The sequence below is a fragment of the Poecilia reticulata genome, linkage group LG6 (assembly GCF_000633615.1).
Source record: "Poecilia reticulata strain Guanapo linkage group LG6, Guppy_female_1.0+MT, whole genome shotgun sequence".
Taxonomy (NCBI): domain Eukaryota; kingdom Metazoa; phylum Chordata; class Actinopteri; order Cyprinodontiformes; family Poeciliidae; genus Poecilia; species Poecilia reticulata.
The window spans coordinates 28497463-28517504 of NC_024336.1; the positions used below are offsets into that span (position 1 = coordinate 28497463).

The 20042-nt window shown below is 40.6% G+C and overlaps 1 protein-coding gene and 1 long non-coding RNA gene across 2 annotated transcripts; both read right to left on the reverse strand.

Moving 5' to 3' along the window:
• Positions 1–895: 895 nt before the first annotated feature.
• Positions 896–19688, reverse strand: slc7a5 (solute carrier family 7 member 5). The gene is made up of 10 exons (XM_008412482.2): positions 18814–19688; positions 14656–14781; positions 7838–7943; positions 7018–7062; positions 6809–6932; positions 5703–5806; positions 4488–4584; positions 4236–4385; positions 2823–3000; positions 896–1793 (listed from the first exon to the last, which is right to left on the reverse strand). Exons 1-10 carry the CDS (start codon positions 19385–19387, stop codon positions 1741–1743), a joined length of 1557 nt encoding a protein of 518 aa, XP_008410704.1. The 5' UTR covers positions 19388–19688; the 3' UTR covers positions 896–1740.
• LOC103466708 (uncharacterized) lies at positions 12654–14294 on the reverse strand. The gene is made up of 2 exons (XR_533975.2): positions 13317–14294; positions 12654–13223 (listed from the first exon to the last, which is right to left on the reverse strand). It is a non-coding gene; the product is annotated as an uncharacterized LOC103466708 (long non-coding RNA).
• Positions 19689–20042: the final 354 nt, after the last annotated feature.

The following is a 20042-nucleotide window of genomic DNA, read 5'->3' on the forward strand; positions in this document are numbered from 1 at the left end:
CTACAGATTTCTAGAAGATCTTTCAGTATTTTGGGGTTTTTGTGTCAAACTGTGTCATCTTCAGAAAAAGGTTCAGCCAAAGAAATGGGCATAAAAAAAACAAGATGGCTGACAAGAAAGTGCCAAAAGATGTAATTTAAATCTGGTTTCTGATTAATGTCTGACTGGGTGAAAGGTCAGAGTTGAGGACAAATCAGTGCAAACCTCTTTGTTTCTGTTATTGGTGAATGAAAGAAAAACGGAAACGAAAGAGAAAGGAAGGTGGTTTGCAAAAAATAAAGTGACAAATGAATAAATAAGTGGGCAGAATTTACATTTTAAATGAAAAAAAAGTCAAAGGAATGAATGAAAAAGTTGTTTAAATAAAAACATTGGAAAGGAAACTCCAGAATATCACTTAAAGCTGCAGTATGAAACTTTCATAAAAACAGATTTTTACATATTTGTTGAAACAATGGTATGAGACAAATAATCTGTGAAAAAACAACAATCAAGCTCCTCCGCTTTCTCTCAGTGCTAAATAGAAACAACCAATCAGAGCCAGGAGGCAGGACTTTGCGCTGTCAATCAAGTCAATCAGCAGAGCCTGTGTTGAATGCTAAGACTAGTTAGTGTGGCCACCAAAGATGTGACATAAACAGTTTTTCTGAAACGGTAATTTAGAACATTTAGAAGCGCATTCACGAGGATGACTGACAGCGTCAAGACCCGCCTTCTGACTCTGATTGGTTGTTTTTGGTCGAGGGTGGTGAATTTCTTCAGACAGTACATGTCGCACATGGATGAGGTGGAGGAAATTGATCTTTTCACAGATTATCTGTCTCATATTGAACAATCAGGACATGGTCAGTTTTATCAAATATGTAAAAAAAATATAAAAAAATAAAATAAAATAAAAAGTTACGTACTGCAGCTTTAAGGTCCGACTGCTTGGAAGGAAACCGTCACATATATCAATGCTTGTACAGAACGAAAAATGTTCATATTGAACACCAAACACAGACGTGGTGCGCAAAGGCCTTTTTTTTTTTTTTTTTACCAAAAACAACAAAAACAGAACAAACTCATAAAAAAATGTTTGTCAGTTTGAGAAAAAAATGCTAAAGATTTTATCTTACACATAAACCGGCTCCGCTCCGGCCTGATAACACTGAATGTTGAACTTACACGGCCTGAAGCGGCGCCTCTTATGTGACCCCTGGTGACCTCACAGCTCACAAACCAAATGAGACGCGGGCTTTGAACGGAAAACACCTGAATCCTTCAGATGTAAAAAATGAAATTACCCACAAAACAGAAACCAACCGAAACCGCCTCTGTTAGGCCTCAGATGCACCATGAGAGATCAGGAGAGGTCAGGAGAGGTCAGGAGAGGTCAGGAGAGGTCAGGAGCGCCGCGGCGACCCAGACTCAACACCAGGCTCCGAAAAAACATTTAAATAACAGCTAAAAAAATACAAACTTCATAACTGCAGTAAAAACAACAACGTCTGAATCTCCATGGTAACATAAAAACAAGACAACGATGAAGACTTGGTCCTGATCAGCAGTCTGCACAACATGGTTGTGTGTGTGTGTGTGTGTGTGTGTGTGTGTGTGTGTGTGTGTGTGTGTGTGTGTGTGTGTGTATTAGTCTGAGACAGAGCAGGGTTAGAGAAACGTCGTCAAACTTCATCTTCTGTGACATCAGAGGCCAAATAAAAAACAGAATTTAAAAAAAAAAAGGCAGATGGTCTTTCATTACTCCTGAGGGACGACCTCCATGACCTTCTGACACCAGGCGGTGGTCGTGACTGCAAACACAACAAACCAGAGTCTGTGTTACTGTCCGCCATTTTCTGCTCAGATTCAACCAGGAAATCTACAGAAAAGTAAAAAAAACTCCAAATAAAGCAGCAGCAATTTAACGTTTAATTTAACTCAATGCTGCAGGATTATTTTAGACTCAAATATAGAATGAAAATTTTATTGTAAATAAATAAAATAGAAATGAGTTTAGACTTCCTTTAATTGTTTCAGTTTTAAAAGGTTATGTTTTTATAATCCCATATCTGTTTAACAGTACACTACTTTCCTTAAAACAATGTTTGTCTGAACATTAAAGTAAATAAATAATCAACTCTTAAAATATAGCTAACGCAGCAAATAACTTTTAAAATGTCTAATAATTGTCAGTTTTTGTTTTACTCAAATTAGTTCATTTTTACTTTAAAGCAAAAAAAGTAAATAAATACATTTCAAGTTTTGTTTTAATGAATATCTGCGAAATAAAAAACAAACAAAATCATTTTTCAACAAGAATAAATGTGCAACTCTCGCTCTATTTCATGTTTTCTTTACAAAAAATAAACATTATTTATATGTCAAATGTTATTTTAGTGAATATGTGCTAAACAAACTCATTAAATAACTAAATAAAAATGAGAAAAAAATTGTAACTCAATCTTTTTATTCAAATTCTTTTTTTCTTTCATACCAAAATAAAAAAATGTAAATAAATGCATTTCAAATGTTATTTCAGTGAATATCTGCAACAATAAATAAATAAACTTAAAAATATATTTCTATTTTAACTCGCTATGACCTGGTATATTATAATTTATTAAACTAAATAAACCCATTTTAAAAAAAGCATTTCATAACGAAAAAATACAAATTTCCAACACCTACTTCACTGACTTTATTTAATCTTTACGTATCTTAGAAATATTTATACTGAAGTGTATGTTTTTTACGATTCATTAACTTTTGCTTTGATTGATCCTTCATCATCATCATCATCATCATTACTCCAGGATATTCAGATTCATAATTTCACTCACAGATGCCGCGCGTCATCCACCTGGGTTTGTTCTTCCAGCAAACGCCGACGAAGTAGACGGGCAGTCCGGTGGCGATGATGCCGAAGCCGATGGCGCACTCCTTCGGCGTCTTCCAGAAAGACACGATGATGAGGAAGAGGCAGGCGAGGACGAAGCTCACCGGCAGCAGGATGTTCACCTGCAGCGGCGGAAACGGAACGGGTTCAACAGAGACTCCGGTTTTCATGAAAACTGATCAAATTGTTGTTTTTTTTAGACCATATAGACCTGTTCACCTTTAATGACCTTCACAGGTCCAGGACGAGTTTCTTTAACACAAAACATTCCTGACTTCCTGCTCAGTTTTCATGTCCCAGTTTATGAATGGATGGAAATAACATTTACACAACGGATAAGGGAGAAAAATAATCCACAAACTGAAATATCTATCCATATTTATCCAGGCGTGTGAAACAATCAACCTCCTAATTTTTCCAGACTGTGTGGGAACCATGGCAACTGAACAAGTCCCAAACTCTTCAGGAGCAAAAACTGCCAGTTCCAGTTCAATCTGTGTCATTGGAAGGAAATGTCCTTTAAAATAAGGAATGAATCACTTCACAGTGATGAAATAAAAACGCTGCAGGCTCAGGACGTTTCTGCTGCTGGTCTTAGAAGAGGACGCCCCATCCTGCCGCCCGGTAATAAATGTCTGTCCGTTCACGTCCGCTCGTTAATCAACTGCATCTGTCCTCACCGGTGAGATTAATCTCCACTGGTCCAACTGGAAACCAGCTGAGCAGCAGGAATGTGACAGAGAAATAAACGAGGACGACATGGGGAGGAGAGGATCCGTCCATCTGCCTCGTTTAGTTTCTGCGACACGCGGCGCCATGCCAACGGGCGGCGAGAGCAGCCAACCGGAGCACACAGGCAGACCGCGAGAAACGGCAGCCAATCAGAGGCAGAGAGAGCTGCTGCAGCTGCTGCTTCACAACGGGATTAGAGTGGAAAAACTGAGGTACTGGAAACTTTGATCTCAGGTTTCTGGCTTTAAGGCAGATGAGCATCTGAGAGCAAACAGGAGATCTCACTTCCTGGAGAAAAATGTCAGATTCAAATATTTTTTTCGCGTGGCAGATTCAGTGACCCTCGTCTTTTTCAGTAACTTCAGAGGATGCCTGATGGGAAATCTTTAGCAGAAACTACCCATCCGAGGTGCAGACACCAACATCTACCCTGCAGATGATGAGCTCCGCGCCTCATTCCTGCTCTTTGATCAGCGCCGGACCGTTTGATTCGGCTCTGAATAGATCTTTGTTTGTGGGACAGAGAGGAAAGTTTTCGTGCTGCCAAAGTTAACAGAAAGTTTACGGGAGTCAGCGAGACACTGCGATCGCTCTGCCCCGTTCCCGTCCTTCTGCGTTCACTCGCCTTAATCGGCCGCTCCAGCTCTGGCTTCTTGTAGCGGAGCCACATCATTCCCACGATCGCCATGGCGATGCAGAGCCAGTTGAAGAAGCTGAAGAAGTTGATGACGGAGAAGATGTCGTTGGAGAAAGCGTAGAGCAGCGTCATCAAACACTGGAGAGAGAAGAGAGAAGAGCGCATTGCGTCGATTATTCAGCTGGTCTAAACCTGACGGACGTCGTGTGTAACGTAAAAAGAAAAACTATAATTACGCACCGTGAATATGAGTGAGGGCAGCGGCGTCAGCAGCGTGGGATGGATCATGGACAGCAGGCTGGGCAGGTGACCCTCCCGCGACCCCACAAAGAATAACCTGAGAGGTTGGAGAAGATGAGCGAACCAAACCGATGATGCAGCTTGAACCAGTTATTCAAGCTGCATTTCCATGTCAAATGAACACAAATTTTTATCCTGTAAGGGTGCACCAATTTATCGGCCAGCCGATTTCTTTAATTTGGGAAGATCTGTGATCGGCCGATTTCAACCCCTGATCTGATTTACCTCAGCGAAAAAATCTAAAAATCAAACACTGTCCTCTTTTGTTCTGTGTGAGAAGGCCGGCCCAACAGGTCACGTCTGCATGTTTGCAGTTAGAAACAGTCACCCAACTGTTGCCAACTCAGCAACTTTCTTGCTGTATTTAGCAATATTTCAGACAAAAAAAATGTTATCGGCTAACATCGGAATCAGTTCAGGCTTTTTAAAGATCGGTAATCGGCGATCAGCTTGAAAACTGCCATCGGTGCACCACTAATATCCTGGTAATGCTGAACAAAAACACAATGTTTCCATTAAATAAGAAATCAAATTAAAATCACACCTGAATAAGCTCGTTCATGCGATAAGTCATTAAAAATAAAGGCAGATTATAAACAGCTATACATATATACATATGCAGCCACGGTGCTACCGCTCATCGTCTATCAGCCAATCAGAGGAGACGTTAGCATCTTATTCAGGTGTTGGTGCAACAAGCTCCGCCTACCTGGGAGAAGTTATGTGCAGCGCTTGGCGATTCAAAGCTTTTGAAAGACATAACTTTTAATGAACTGTGATGCTGTCAGAGCTCTGAAGGAACCGCCTGCACACTGTCCAAAATCTAAAACAAACATCAGCCTCCTCCTACTTCCTGTTGTTTTATTTGCCGTTTCCGCCAGTAGTAACATCCAGTTGTTGATCAAATGACCCATGTGATGCAAAAAAAGTGTTTCCATTGCAGTTTTGCAAAATACCTCTGAAAAACAGCCTCGTTCTGAAAAACTGCATCGTTCTCGCCCAAAAACTGTTTTTAATCTAAAATGTCTAGTTTTATTTCTAAATGGATGCGCTTACATTAAGCAAATTTACCTTCATAATTTCAATTTGCACAATTCTATGATAAATGTAAAAGCAGCTTCACAAGGCCTGGATCGTATAAAACTCGGGCGCTACCTGGATGATGTGAAGAGCGAACCGTTGACAGAACCGAAACACGACAGACCCACAAACACGGGGATGATCCACGCCATGGGGCCCAGGTGGTAGTTCCCAAAGTCCTGCAGGAAACACACGCAAACACTTACAGACAACTTCCAGCACAATAACAAATCTGGTTCCATTAAGTGAGAAGGTGATGGAGGAAGTTCAACTCAAAATCTGAACGAGTGGCTATAATGATGGATCAGGTGGAAGCGAAATGAGACGAACTGAAAGGTCGCTCAGAGAGGAAGAAGCCATGACACCAGATGGACCAGTGAACCTTTTTTTGTCTAAAATCTGCCTGTTGCACTGAGCACAAAAAACTCTGGCAATTATGGTTTTAAATATTTTTATTTTTGATGTGAGAAACGACTAAAACTTGTCTGACTTCTCTGTCGAAGCAACTAGAACGTCCAGAAAACTCAACCTGAAAACAGATGAGGTGGTTCAAAAAAATCTGCTGCCACTAATAAATGTGTGAAGTTTGTCCTAAATAATGAGATGCACAACTGAAATGTCTGTCAAGGTTTTAGAGTTATTGGTCAGAGATGTTCACCTTTAAAGTTCCTGCTTGTTTTAAAAATATTGCTTATAGAATCAGTGATAGAATAATAATTAAAGTCATGTCTAGAAGTCAGTTCATTTTTCACAAAGGTGTATTAGGGCCACTGGAGATTAAAAAAAAGGAGAACAAAAAACCCTGAAATTTTCTGAGTTTGAAAATTTGAAATTTTCCTAGAAAAAAAAAATCAGAAATGTTCAATCTCCATGTTTTTTCTCAGATATTTGACATATTTTCTCACATTTGTCTGATTATATTACTAGCCTTTATCTGTTGCCTGATAGTGTAACTTTTTGTTGTGTTGTTTTAGTTTTACTTTTTCTTAGTCAATTTATTCTGTTGTGTTAATGTTGTTGTTCAGCACTTTGATGCTGTTTTAAACCTGTTTTTAAAAGTGCGGTATAAACAAATTTGACATTGATCTATGATGGCCCAAATACTCCGTGGTGATATTTAACGTCCAGCAGTGAAAATGTGCAGGAAAAGCCAGCAGGTTGCAGGCCGGGTGTGAACTCACCACAGCGACAGCCTCCGAGCTGAGCATGTCTTCAGGAGAGATGGTGGTGAAGTAGGCCAGGTTGGTGAGAACGTACACAATGGTGACGATGGGCAGAGAGATGATGATGGCTCGAGGAAGGTTTCTGGACGACACACAGACACCAAACAGTCGATTACGGCAGCTCACACTGCAGCCTCCCAATGCTGATAAAAACAACGACAACCTACTTGTAAGGCTCGATCATTTCTTCAGTGACAAAGTTCAAGTAGTTCCTGAAAACAAAGGATACAGAAGTTAAACTAACATTGTGAAAAGGTGACGATGCAGATTTCCACTGATCGCCCTGTTAGAACTGGAATTCACTCAATGATGGGTTTAGAGGAGAAAGAAGAAGATGCTGAGTAATCAGAGACTCTGAAATGCAAACAAATGCTGAACAATCAGTGACTGAAAACAATAAAATGTACAAAAACAATCTAAATCATCACGTAGCTACAGATTGGTTGGTTTGTTTGATTGGTTGGATGCATGAGGGATGAGACCACTGGATGGATGAACGGTGGTTGGGCTTGTTGGGTGGGTGGATGGATGGATGGATGGATGGACGGACGGACGGACGGACGGACGGACGGACGGGCGGACGGACGGACGGACGGACGGACGGACGGACGGACGGACGGACGGACGGACGGACGGACGGATGGAAGGACGGACGGATGGATGGATGGCTGGGTGTTTGGTTTGTTGGTTAGATGGATGATTGGTTGGATGCATGAGGGATGAGTCCATTGGTTGGATGAATGGACATTTCATCCCACCATCGATCAGTTGGTTGGATGGATGGTTAGTTGTTTGGATGGATGAATAAGCCAACTGGTTGGATGGATGAATCAACTGATGATTCATCCATCCAACCAATCGATGGATGAATAATCAATTACTCATCCATCAGTTAGATGAATGGATGAGTTAATTGGTCGGATAGATGAATGGATGGATCTACATGCCTGTAATCTGTCCACATGGCTCAGTTCATTTTGGACTCACCAGCCACCGTAGGCAAAGAGTCCGCTGTAGAGCGCCAAGCCGATGTTACCGAACTCATAACTGGATCCTTTAAAAGAGTTTTCAGGAAGAAGTTCGTCTGTTCCACCTGAGAAAAACAACAACACAGAACTCATTTCAGAGCAGAAAAAAGGCAAAACAGCAAATAGCATCAGGGTGTTTTGGTCCAAGCTGGAGGAAGAACAACAATGCTTCACCCTAAATCTGACTCGTTTGACTGGATTAATTGCTTAGAAGAACAAAAACCAAACATTTGCATATGTAGCTTGTAAAATGGGATCCAAATCATCCAGTTGTCCAGACATGACGGGTCGAACTTCGAAGCATCTAAAACTCTCCGACTTTCAGGTTTCTGCTGGTTTGAGCGGCTCAGGGTCACATTCCTGCTCCCCTGGACGCACATTCTCAGACCTGGCGACGGTCGCTAAACCAACGGCTCCGGGCCGTGTTGGTTCAGCGAGGGTTAGCTGTAAGCCGGCGTGGGAAACTCTGCGCTGGGCCGGGCCGACGGTCTGAACGGCAGGAGGAAACTATCCATGCGTGGCAAACCTCTTAACGTTGCTAACAACCTCATGTCTGTGCTGGTAAACCAACATTCCTCTAAGGTACAATTCGTAATATTTCTACTTATTTGTACATTAAATAATGAAAATAATAGGGTCAAAGAATAAGAATGTTTGGATGGATGATGGATGAAATAAGAAGCCATTCTAACCCTTTTTCTCTGCGACACTGCAGCTTTTTCCTGAGAGCAGGATGCTAAAGTTAGTTAGCATGGCCACCAAGGACGGTAGATAAACGGTCTTTCTGTAATAGTAAACTATTTAGCATTAGTACATAAGGATGATAGACAGCGCTATGGCCCAGATGAGCAATTATACAACTTCTGGTCTTTGAAAAGCAGAAGTAGAGCCTCCTGCACAACCAACAATAATGCAGAAAATGGTTTCTGGATGGTAAGTCAACAACAAAACACTTGTCTTTTCCAGCAGCCGTTGTACAGCGAATGCAGCAGTAAAACCAGCGGACGAAGCGTCCTGGAGTTGCTAGGTAACAGAGCTGGACTTGGCTGGGGTTGCTAGGTAACGGCGTAGTGCCCGTTGGTTGCATCTTATTACCAAAAAACAGTCCTGTGTATTTTTTAGAAGCAGTAGAAACGCAACTGGAAGGACTAAAATGTGCAAAATATGAATTTTCCAAGTTAGGTCCCCTTTAAAGCAAAGTGGGCAGTATGAGTTAAAACATTTAATTATCCTTTGGGATCAATCAGGTGTTTTTGAATTGAAGTACATTTAGCATAAAATCAGTGACAACATATTTAATTTCTGACCAATCGAAGTAGAGCTGGCCTTCAGTAAAGAGGAGACAGAAAGCTTCACGGGAGCACAATAAAATTAAAGCGATTTTAAAGCATTAAAAGTAACAAATTGACTGTAAAACATAAAAAAATCCAGTTAAGATTGACACACCAAGCCTAAGAAGTCCCAAAAATAAGGTACAAATGCTGTAAATAAAAACTCATCTCAACAAAAAGAATCAGAGAATTTATTTTACGATTTGCTGATTAGTTACATGATTGTTTTTTTCTTATTGCCCCCCAGGTGTTGCCCTCTCATGTCTCAGCGGGTCCAAATCAGGTGTGGTGTTGCTGCTTCTGGAAGCCTCAAAAACAAGAACGCCTGATTTCTCTCTGACCTTTACAGATCTTCATGCCAAACTGGAAGTTATGATTCACCTCAAACTCTTTCTCAGATGAAAGCTGAAAAAACGTTTTCAGTTCCTGCTGATCAATCCAGGAGTGACTCTTCTAAAACTTCGCAATGCAAACCTTTAAATTTAATGTTTGTATGGTTCTAAAATAGAAGAAACCTTCTAAGGTTTACATATTTGCTTCTGCTTTTTAACTTCCAGCCAACACAGATTCAATAAGCTGTGAGAGTGAAGCAAACAGGAAACATGCAGGCAGGTGAACACATACCAACACCGCGTGAACAAATTCCTGTTTCTGCTTCAGTGACATTTATAGAAAATAAATTTATCTCAATTACAAACTATTTAAATGTAAATCATTATCCAGTACTTCAACATTCTGCAGAGCGTGTTTGTTTCTAGATTTATCTGGCTGAATTCCAGTGAGTATTTGAAAATTTGGTAAAAATCTCTTAAATTTGGTCAAAAATGCAAAAATGAGAACCAGTTTATTAAATATGCACATTTAACTGTGATTGTAGAAAATGAATCCCGTTGTGGAGCTAACAGATTAAAAATGTGTTGACTGGTTGTGCCTGGCAGTCGAGGTTGAAAATTACACTTCAGTGCAAATAAACAGTCTGTTTTTCACAAAAATTAACTGAACTCTATTTCTCTGTTTTCTACATGATAAATTCCCACAGTGGAAACTGTCTTAGCACAACGCAGAAGCAAGGCAGCTAGCATTCCTGATCTTCCTTTATCTGCTCTGTTCAGCCAATCAGCAGCAAGGAAAATGAATATCTGTAAAGGCCGGCCAATAGCACTGTGCCTAGGTATCTCAGCTTCCCAAGCTGCATTTTTGTTTGAAAAGTTTAAATATACTCTGTGAAAAAAATTTGCAAGTAGATTATAGTTATGATCAACAAAAGAACGTGTTTGTTATTATCTTCATATTTATCACCAAGTCATCTCCTTCTAGAAATAAACAGATAAAAGACATCAGGCCCACTGAGTGCAACTTCCTTCTTCACAAAACGAACAAAAATGGCGCGGCGTCAGATTTAATGGACCTCTAGTCCATTTCCTGCATTTGGAGCGGTCTCCGGTTCGCTTCCACCAAACCCAGACTGAAGGTTTGTAGGAGGAACAGAGTCCAGATGTTTTGGTCTGAATCAGAGTTGGGTCAGTTATTGAAGCAAACAGAACCCTAAACAAACCGGACTTTCTAGGCAAACGAACTGGAGTTCAATTAAAGCGGATTAAACAAGGGTGGTGTGAATGCAGCCTAAATGAAGATGATGCATTTGCCTTTTCTGGGTCAGGTTTTGTTAACAGACTGCGACTGTGTTTAATTTGTATTAAAGTATTAAATAGGTCAGCTCTGCTCTTAACATGGAGATGAATGAAGTTTTCCTCCACATGTCGGCGAAGAGGCAGGGACCAACTCTGACTCAGTCAGCGCAAACACACGTTGAATTCAACTCAAAAGAGTTCATGAATGAATCACTTCAACATGTCAACAGTCAACTTTACCAAGAGGAAAACTTTATTTAACTGCTGGGTGAGTCAGAAACATGCAGGAGGTTGGGGAAACCTTGGAGCTGCAATCAGGGTGTGATGTGAACCAACTCTGTCTGAGGAGAGGAATTAACCTCAATGTTTGTAGCAAACAGCATGACCAGCCGCCTGGCTAATCTGATTAATCTGGACTGTAATCTGAGACGCCTCCCGAGTCACGCTCACGTCAGTCAACGAAAACAAATCTGAAAGGTGAGGAAAAGTGTGAAAATAGCCTGGAAATTGCACAATACAGTACTAATGACACGAACTCGACATGAAACTTCCCAGTACGTTACCACATTTTAAAGGCTGCACTCCAACAGCCAATCACGAGCCAGAGAGATCCTAGCACTGAGCTTGTGTTTGCTGAACTAATTACAGCCAGCTTTGGTGAAACTCCACATGATCGGAGGAGTTGGAGCTAAACAGTCATTAGAAGGAGCAGGATGGCAGAGCAAACACCAGATCAGACGGGATTCTTAAAAAGACAAATCAGAGTTAATCTTCACCCTCCAGGAAGAAACCTGAACAAAAGAGGTGGAGACGGTTTCAGAAACAGGCAGACATTTCCTGCTTCTCGTCAAACCGGTCAGAAACTCTGGCTCTGCTACATTAGTTGCATCAGCTTCCACTACATTCATTTTTCTGGATGAATTTCAAAGTACTAATTTACTTGGTTATTTTATAAACAGTTGAATTCAGTTTGATAAGCATTGAAGTTTTGGTTATTGACTAAAGAATTATTCAAGTAAATGTTTATATTCATGCTCTTATTTTGAAGCGGGCTCTGTTTCCTCACCTTCTCTCTTTTTGAGAAACTCAGTAACTCATGTCAGGGCCTATGAAGATCTAATTGGTTTTATCTTAAACATTATTAAATCACCTTCTTTTCCAGAGATAACAAATATGGATGTACTATCTTCTTTATGAGACATAAATATTTGTTGGTTTTTTTTCATTGATTTGGAGGAATCAATGCTGCATGAGGTTCGGCTAAAACCTGCTAACATAATGAACTCTGGACTCTTTGGCCCAATCAGATCTCCTCCTCACCTCCCGTCCTGCTGACCTCTCTTTGTTCTCCAACAGTTTCCTCTCAGTGTGGAGCGCCCACCGGTCAGCTGGTCCCATCTGCGACCTCTGACCTCCTACCTCCACACAACCACACATCGACTCTCATCTCAGCTTCTAGGATTTCTACATTAAAGAGGACCTATATAAAATTCACATTTTGTGCATTTTTATGCTTAAATTTGAGTCTCTGTTGCTTCTAAAAGCATTTATTTGCAGCCATTTTCCTGTGCGATTGTAATCGTTGAGTTGGGGGCGTGGCCAGCAGAAGGTTATTTGGATTTAAAGTGACAGAGGCCCTAAAAAAGCTCATTCTGAAAGGAGCTCAGCACAGGCAGAACTCAGCAGACTGAAATCTCATTATCTAAGAATAATTATGTGCAGAAAATGTAGTGAACATGTTTTGTGTAGCCCATAATTTGACACCAACCTGTTCGAGGAAGGATAATAAGTCACCTTTAAGAAGTGCTACGGCTGCAGTGATCGCTGATTGGTTTATTTTCTTGCCAAAAATTCCGTTCTGGTTCAGTTCTGTACTTGCAGGATCTTCCAGTTTTTATAACTGAAGCAGAAACGTCAGTTTCTTCTGCACAAACATGAAGTAACTGATATTCTGCAGCAAGAATTTGACAGAAGCATACAGAACATTTCATTCCGAGGTCAGAACAAGGCAGCTTCTGTTGTGAACTTTTGTTTTGTTTCACTCTAAACGTCAATTGTTATCAGTTTAGTTGTAACTGTAAGGCAAGCAGCAGAAGCTGACAGCATGGCAACAGTTCAGAGAGGAGTATTCGGGTCTCAGCTGCAGATACGTCAGAGATCGTCTCCAAGGCTTCACTGTTTGAATTAATAAACGCTGCAGCCAAAAAGACAAAACAGGCATCTGTGTCGGTCTCTGTTTGCTTTCCCTGCAAGACTTGATAGTCGACTTCCCTCACCTCGAATTTCTTCCTGCGAAGTTTGGTCTGACACGGCTGTTATCTTAATACGGCTCTGTTTGGTGTGTTCAAACAGGAAGTGAAGCAGCCATAAGAGACCGGCTGGCCTTGGCAGAGAACACACACAAGAAGAAGTGGAGATTAAAGCCTGCAGTCATGATGTTCCTCACTAGAAAGGAAGCAGAAGGCTGGTATGTCACCTCTGGCATTTAGGATCACTGCAGCCTCGTTTTGCTGAGATAAACCTGTTGAACGTTCCTCTGGAAAGCATTGCGACTTTTTGTTGACCCACTTCCTGTCTGAGTCGTGCCAACACTCAGTCATTACAGGTTGAACTAGGGGGGATCTGGTTGTTCCTTGTATTCGGTATCAGAGCCAGTTAATGGTTTCCCTGCTGAAGCAGAGGTGAGAGTCTGAAACTTCCAGGTGTTCAGAAAAACCAGGATGTAGAGCTGCTGTAAAAGACTACTCTACTAATCCAGGTATCTAAAACTACTCCTGTTCTGCAGTGGCTAATAAAACTAGTAAAACAAATATATGAAAGAGAAAATGCTTTTAAATAAACAATACAGACATTTTAGTCTTCAAAATGCAATACAGTTCAAACGTCACCTTTGGTCTCAAGTATGGGGAAAATAATTAAAGTTCAAAAACAGATGAGAAATGTCACATTATTTTTTTAAATTAAAAATAAATTGGCTTCTGTTTACATCTGAAGGAACGGATTATTAAATAAAAGTTTCTAGACACCCTGATCAGCAAGATCATTTCTTAACATAGGAAGTGGTTGTACGGAAGCCCTGGAAGGCAAATTTTAAAGACTCACTTAAAAAAAAAAACCATATGCAGTAGACATTAAAGGTTTTAATTTACGTTTTGGTTTTCCAAGCATATTGTTTTTCTGAAAAATGACAACATAAAAAAAAAATCTAATTAAATTGATGTACAAGATCTGAACAAATCAAGTATTTTTGATTGTACGATCATTGTATCATTTCTTAAACAAGCAATTTTTATTCTGTCCTGAAAGGAAAGCAAGAAAAAATATTTAAGTTGCGTTGGAAAAGTGTTTGTTTTTGTAATACTTTTTTCTGTCACTAGAGGCACTACAATCTTTTTTACACCACAGATTTTTATTAACAGCTTTACTGTTCATTAGTTTATTTACATCATTAGTTTATTTTCACTTGCCTTCTCAGGAAAAAAAAACGTTCCTAAAAGAAAAAAATAAAAGTCTTAAAATATTTTTATTATACGTCTTGTGAGAAAAAAAAAAAAAAAAAACGATAAACAAATGTCTTGCCTTTCAGGGCTTCCATAGATTCCTACTGAATAAAGGATTGGATTTTCCCAAAAGGTGCAAAGTAAGACGAGGCGATAAAAGTTCAAGTTAGTTTTAATAATAATTGCTAACTGTTGTAAACTGTCTTGTCAGTTTTGTCACGGGTATTAAAACTAAATAGTTTTTTGTAAAGGAAAGAAAAGGAAAAGCACAGCACACGCAGGAAGTTGTGTGGATTTGCGTCTCGAGCGACGTACCTTGGCCGATCTTGACGAAGCCGATGATGATGATGAGGGCGAGCGCCAGGAGCTTGGCGGCGGCGAAGAAGTCCTGCACCCTGGTGGCCGCTTTCACGCTGTAGCAGTTCACGAACGTCAGCAAGACTGCAGAGAAAAACGAGGGAATAAGATGGAGGCAGAGGAGGTATTCTAATGAAAAAACTGTTTTAAATTAACTAGTTAATTTAAGGGTTTGTGATTAATTTATCCCAATTAATCTCATTTTATTGACAAAAAAAACATTTTCAATTCAAAATCCCTTTCTGCTGATAAAATATCAAATAAATAGACATATGAACTCAACAACAATAAAGATATTTATTGTTTTTTATCTGTTATTTAGGATCTTCAGTCATCAAATTGATGCTTTCAGTTGTTTCAGGAACTCCTGATCATCCATGGAGCTTCTTTAGAAATGTGGACATTGACAGATGCGTTAGCGTCGGTGCTGCTGCTACATGTGTAGCAATGAGATGCTATTTTAGCCTTGAATAGTTTTGCTGATAAGCTTCCTCCTTTAAGCACAACTTGAACACCATTTTAATTGAGCTACAGTTCGTTTGCCTTGAAAGCCTGGTTCGTTGGTGCTCTGATAAGGACCAAAAACAGTGAACTCTGTTCGGACTAAAAACCTAACTTCTGTGCGGTTCGAATGCATTTGTGAACGCCAAGTGGACCAAAGACCACTCCAAAAGCAGAAAGTGGACTAAAGCCTAGGGCATTCTGGGTAAATACAACCAAAATAAAAATGTGAGTCTTGCGCTAGTGGGAGAAATTACTAGTTTTTTGTTTTTTTAACCAAAGATAAAAGAGAAATCCTACAACCGCCACTCCATTTTAGATTGCATTTGATGAAGAAGGAAGTTGCTCTCAATGTCGTCTTCAGACGTTTTTGTTCTGTTTCCTTCAGTTGTTATTGGTGCAGGGCCCCCACAGGCGAGGAGGGGAACAGGTTTTTCAAACGGTTTGGCTTTCACTCAGTGCAGAGTGAAAGCTTAGCGCACCAGATTGAAACTTAACAGCTGGATTTCCATTGACTGTAGAACTGTGCAATTTGTCATTTCGAAAATAAAGCGGCTTAATGGTAACATGCCAATTTTGAAAATACCCTTGTTTGTCGATAAAAAGTGTTGATGCTCGGATGAGGCATCGTGTTTCAAAATTGGTTTGTTTCACAAAACTGCAATGAAAGCATTTTTTCGCACCACGAGTCACATGATCAACAACCAGATGCGGATGGGCCGTGGGGCACCAAGCTTTTTAACGCATGAACAAAGTTATTAATGCGTGATTTTTAATTACTTTTCTTACTTAATGGAAACACTGCCATTACAAAAGTGTGTTTTTTCGACTTTATTGGAATACTGACAAAGTTTTGTGCACATTTGTAATGAAAATGTGCAATTTAGTCCCCAATCGATCCGATTCCATCAGGTCTGATAGTTCTATCACACCTTAATGTGCTTAATGTTGTTAAATAGGGAGAATCGGAGCTAAAATTAGAGGTGGTTTTGAATGCAGAAAATGTCAGATATCCTCCAGATGCTGTTTAGGTGAAATATGGTATGAAACAGAAGACTTTAAGATGTGCTGGAGATGTTCATTGATTGACATCAGAGGTTGGTGCAACAACTGGAGTTTATCCTATGAAAAAGTAAATTGTTTTGCTCTACAGGTTAGGAACATTTGTGCAACAGCGAATAGCTGCTGCAGTCCGTCTGCATCCGCGGAGAGAGTGTCCCTGAATTTCGCAGAAATGGGAAACATTTCTGTGGGAGAATAAAAACAACAAAAGAAGAAAAACTCTTTTCAGAAGTGCATGTACAGTGCTGGTACTCGACATCCCCTGAAGGGGCCCAAAAAGCCCATTAGAAGTGATTAACTGAAGCAGCAGGTCCATTCAAAGCTCCTAAATCAGGTCGGAGCCACAACAGAGGACGAGGCGGCACAATGAGGCTCTGTGGCGAACACAACAACACAAAGGGAAAGAGGTCGCGTACAGTACCGAACCGGACTGTTCTGGGTCCGCCAAAAAGAAAAGAAACAGGTCAAACAGAGGAAGAATTAGTCTTGTCACGATAAATTCTGCTGGACGATAAATTGTCCCAGAACTTATCACGATAAACGATAATATCGTGTTTTGAGACGATTTCTAAGTAATACAACATAATGATGCAAGAACACATTCTCATTAGAAACTTTAAATTCTAACACTGGAATTTAATTTAACACCTAACTGGAAGACATCTTAAATATCCAAAATAAATAAAACAACAAATAAAATGAATTATGAAGTCTCTGTAAATAAAAAGGTCCAGTTGAGACCAAAGCACCAGACCGAGAACTTTTATCATCCGATTTTTGGTAGAAAGAGAGAAAAGAGAAAAACAATAAATCATGCAACTAAAAATGATCCAGTTTCTTTTAAATTATCACGCGATTAATTGATTATTGCAACAGGTCCAGAACGAATGTGGACAAAAGCAGACACACGGAGAAGAACAAGGGGGGAAATGTCCCCGAGCAATCCTTATGACACAAACACACACGCAGACACACACACACACGCAGACACACACACACACACACACACACACACACACGCAGACACACACACACACGCAGACACACACACACACACACACACACACACACACGCAGACACACACACACACACTTTGAGCCTCCAGGAGCTCAGCTCAGTCATGTGGTCTCAGTCAGGATTTAGCCTTCAGTCGGTCTGGAGATTAGGTACCAAACTGGCTCGACTTTTATATTAACACACAATCAGCATCATGTGCATTTACACAGAGATGGTGTGTGTGTGTGTGTGTGTGTGTGTGCGTGTGTGTGTGTGTGAGGCAGCTGATTGGTTAAAATGAGGTTTTCTGTCAACTGATGAGCCCCGAACAGAGAGAGGTGAAAACTGGGAGAAGCAGACGATAATCCAGAGTTAACCTCATTAAGGCTCTGAGGCACAAAACAAACCGTTTAAATGTTAGCAGAACCTGAAGACAAAACACTCTTCAATCAGGAGGAATGATTACAGACGACCTGTAATCATTAACATTAATTGATTTCAGTTTGGTGGAGTTAAATCATTTCAGCAGGTCTCGTGAAGTTTGGATTCTGTGATAATTTAATCATCTTTATGAGTTTGTTTGCATGTTTTATGATAATTTTTTTATTTCTTTCAACGACAAAAAGAAGCACATTTTTTTAAATGTTTATTTTTTTAAATGGCAGCATCCTCTCGGTCACCTGCCGGTCCTCTTCCCGGCCTCTGGAGGAGTTCGTGTTTTAACAGTGTTGTAAAATACTGAGCAATATTTTTAATCTCTGCAATCTGTTTTCAAATAGAAGAAATATAAAATGTAATTTTGAATTTTTTGAAGTGATGCGTTATATTTGTGTAAATTGGATTAATTGATAAAACAAATAAATGTACAGCATGACGAATAATGTCACAACTTTTGTTTTATATTCAATGGAGTGCATGGAAGTAACATGTATTTATATTCTCACTCCTTATCCATTTATTCTGATATCTCCTACATAACTTTACATGTATGGAAGGGTGAATTATCATTCATGAAGTGGTAAAGTTTGGATCTGTCGTTTGGAAAGGGACACAATAAAAATATTATACATTTATAGTGACACGTGTTCTTATATTAAAGCTACAAGACGACTAGATACATACATTAAATAAAGATTTACCCAGCAATACGTCTGATATTTTATGCTTTTCATTTGTTTTCTTGCACCAAATTAAAGTTCACAACTAAATCAACTGTTCTCAATTGAATATAAACACTTTAATTATTTAACCAAATTATTCTGTGTATTGTTTTTGGCATCAGTGATAGCCAGAATATTTAAAAACTAAAGTTTTTTTGTTAAACTGTTTAATTGATGTGTAAAGGAGGGTAAATGAGCATGTGACCAAAACAGGAGCTGATGTAATAACGCGGCGCTTTTCACCATCATATACTTTGTACAGCAGCACATGTGCTACTAAAACTGCACAAACAGGTGAGACAGGAAGTGCATTTCAACCACATCCAACAACTCAAAACCATCCAAAAGTTGCATCACCGGAACCCGAAGTGGGCTCGGTTCCACCCGGATACTCACGGATGCAGAGGCAGGCCACCAGCTTGGCCCCTTGCTCCGGTACCGGGCACACCGGGAAGATGGGCTTCAGCAGGTATGTCGCGAACACGTAGGCAACGATGTACTGGGAGGAGGGCCGGATGATGAGCAGCTCGATCCAAAGCTTGAGGAACGCCAGCAGGGAGCCGTACACCTCCAGGATGTACGCGTAGTCCCCCCCGGACTTGCTGATGGTGGTTCCCAGCTCCGCGTAGCACAGAGCTCCCACCGTGGAGAACACCCCGCACACCGCCCACACGATCAGGGACAGACCCACCGAGCCCGCTTCCCGAAACACGCCGGTCGGCGTCACGAAGATTCCCGAGCCGATGATTGTACCCACGATGATGGCCACGCCGTTCATCAGGGTGATGGTCCGCTTCAGGGCGACCCCGTCCTCCGCTGCGTCCGCCGGCAGGAGGCTGCTGGGGCTCCGGGCGTCGCTCCCCGGGGTTCCAGCTGGACTGGAGCCGGCGGACAGCATCCTCTCGGTCACCTGCCGGTCCTCTTCCCGGCCTCCGGAGGAGTTGGAGTTTCTCTTCTTCACCGATGACATCTTCAGTTGCTTCCTCTTTCTTCTTCTTCCGAAAAGCTGCCGCCTCTCCGCTGTCTGTCCGCCGCGATCCGGGACGGACTCCGACTGACTCTCAGGCGGGACTCAGACACGAGGAGTGTGAAAGCGTGTGTTAAAGCAGCGTGGTTTTCTGACTCAATCTACAAAGAGATGGGGAAGCAAACATAATGGCCCTCCTCTCCTCTGCCAGGAGGCGGCCCCCGACGAATACAACGTGTCCTTTTCCGCCCTCTAGCGGTAGAGGGTGAACAGTACTCCCATTTCCTCACCGTCCGTCAGTTTTTTATGGATCAATTTCAAGAATTTCTCTTGCACAAAAACACGATGGTTTGCGACAAAAACAGAAAATTTGAGATTAATCTAAAAAATAAAAAAAAGTAAAGAAAAACCGTGGAAAGTTTTGAGTTTCAAAGTTGCAAATTTGGGAGAAAAAGCTCAGAATTTTGAGATTAATTAGAAAAAAAATAACATTTTTTGAGCTCTAAAGGTAAAAATTAGCTATAAACATTTTTTTAATCTCACTATTATGAGATTAATGTCAACAATTTTCTAGAAAAGACATGGAAATTTCTGAGATCCAAAAGTAAAAAATTGTGCATTGCGCAACTCAGTGCATTTACATTGTTTAATGTATTTC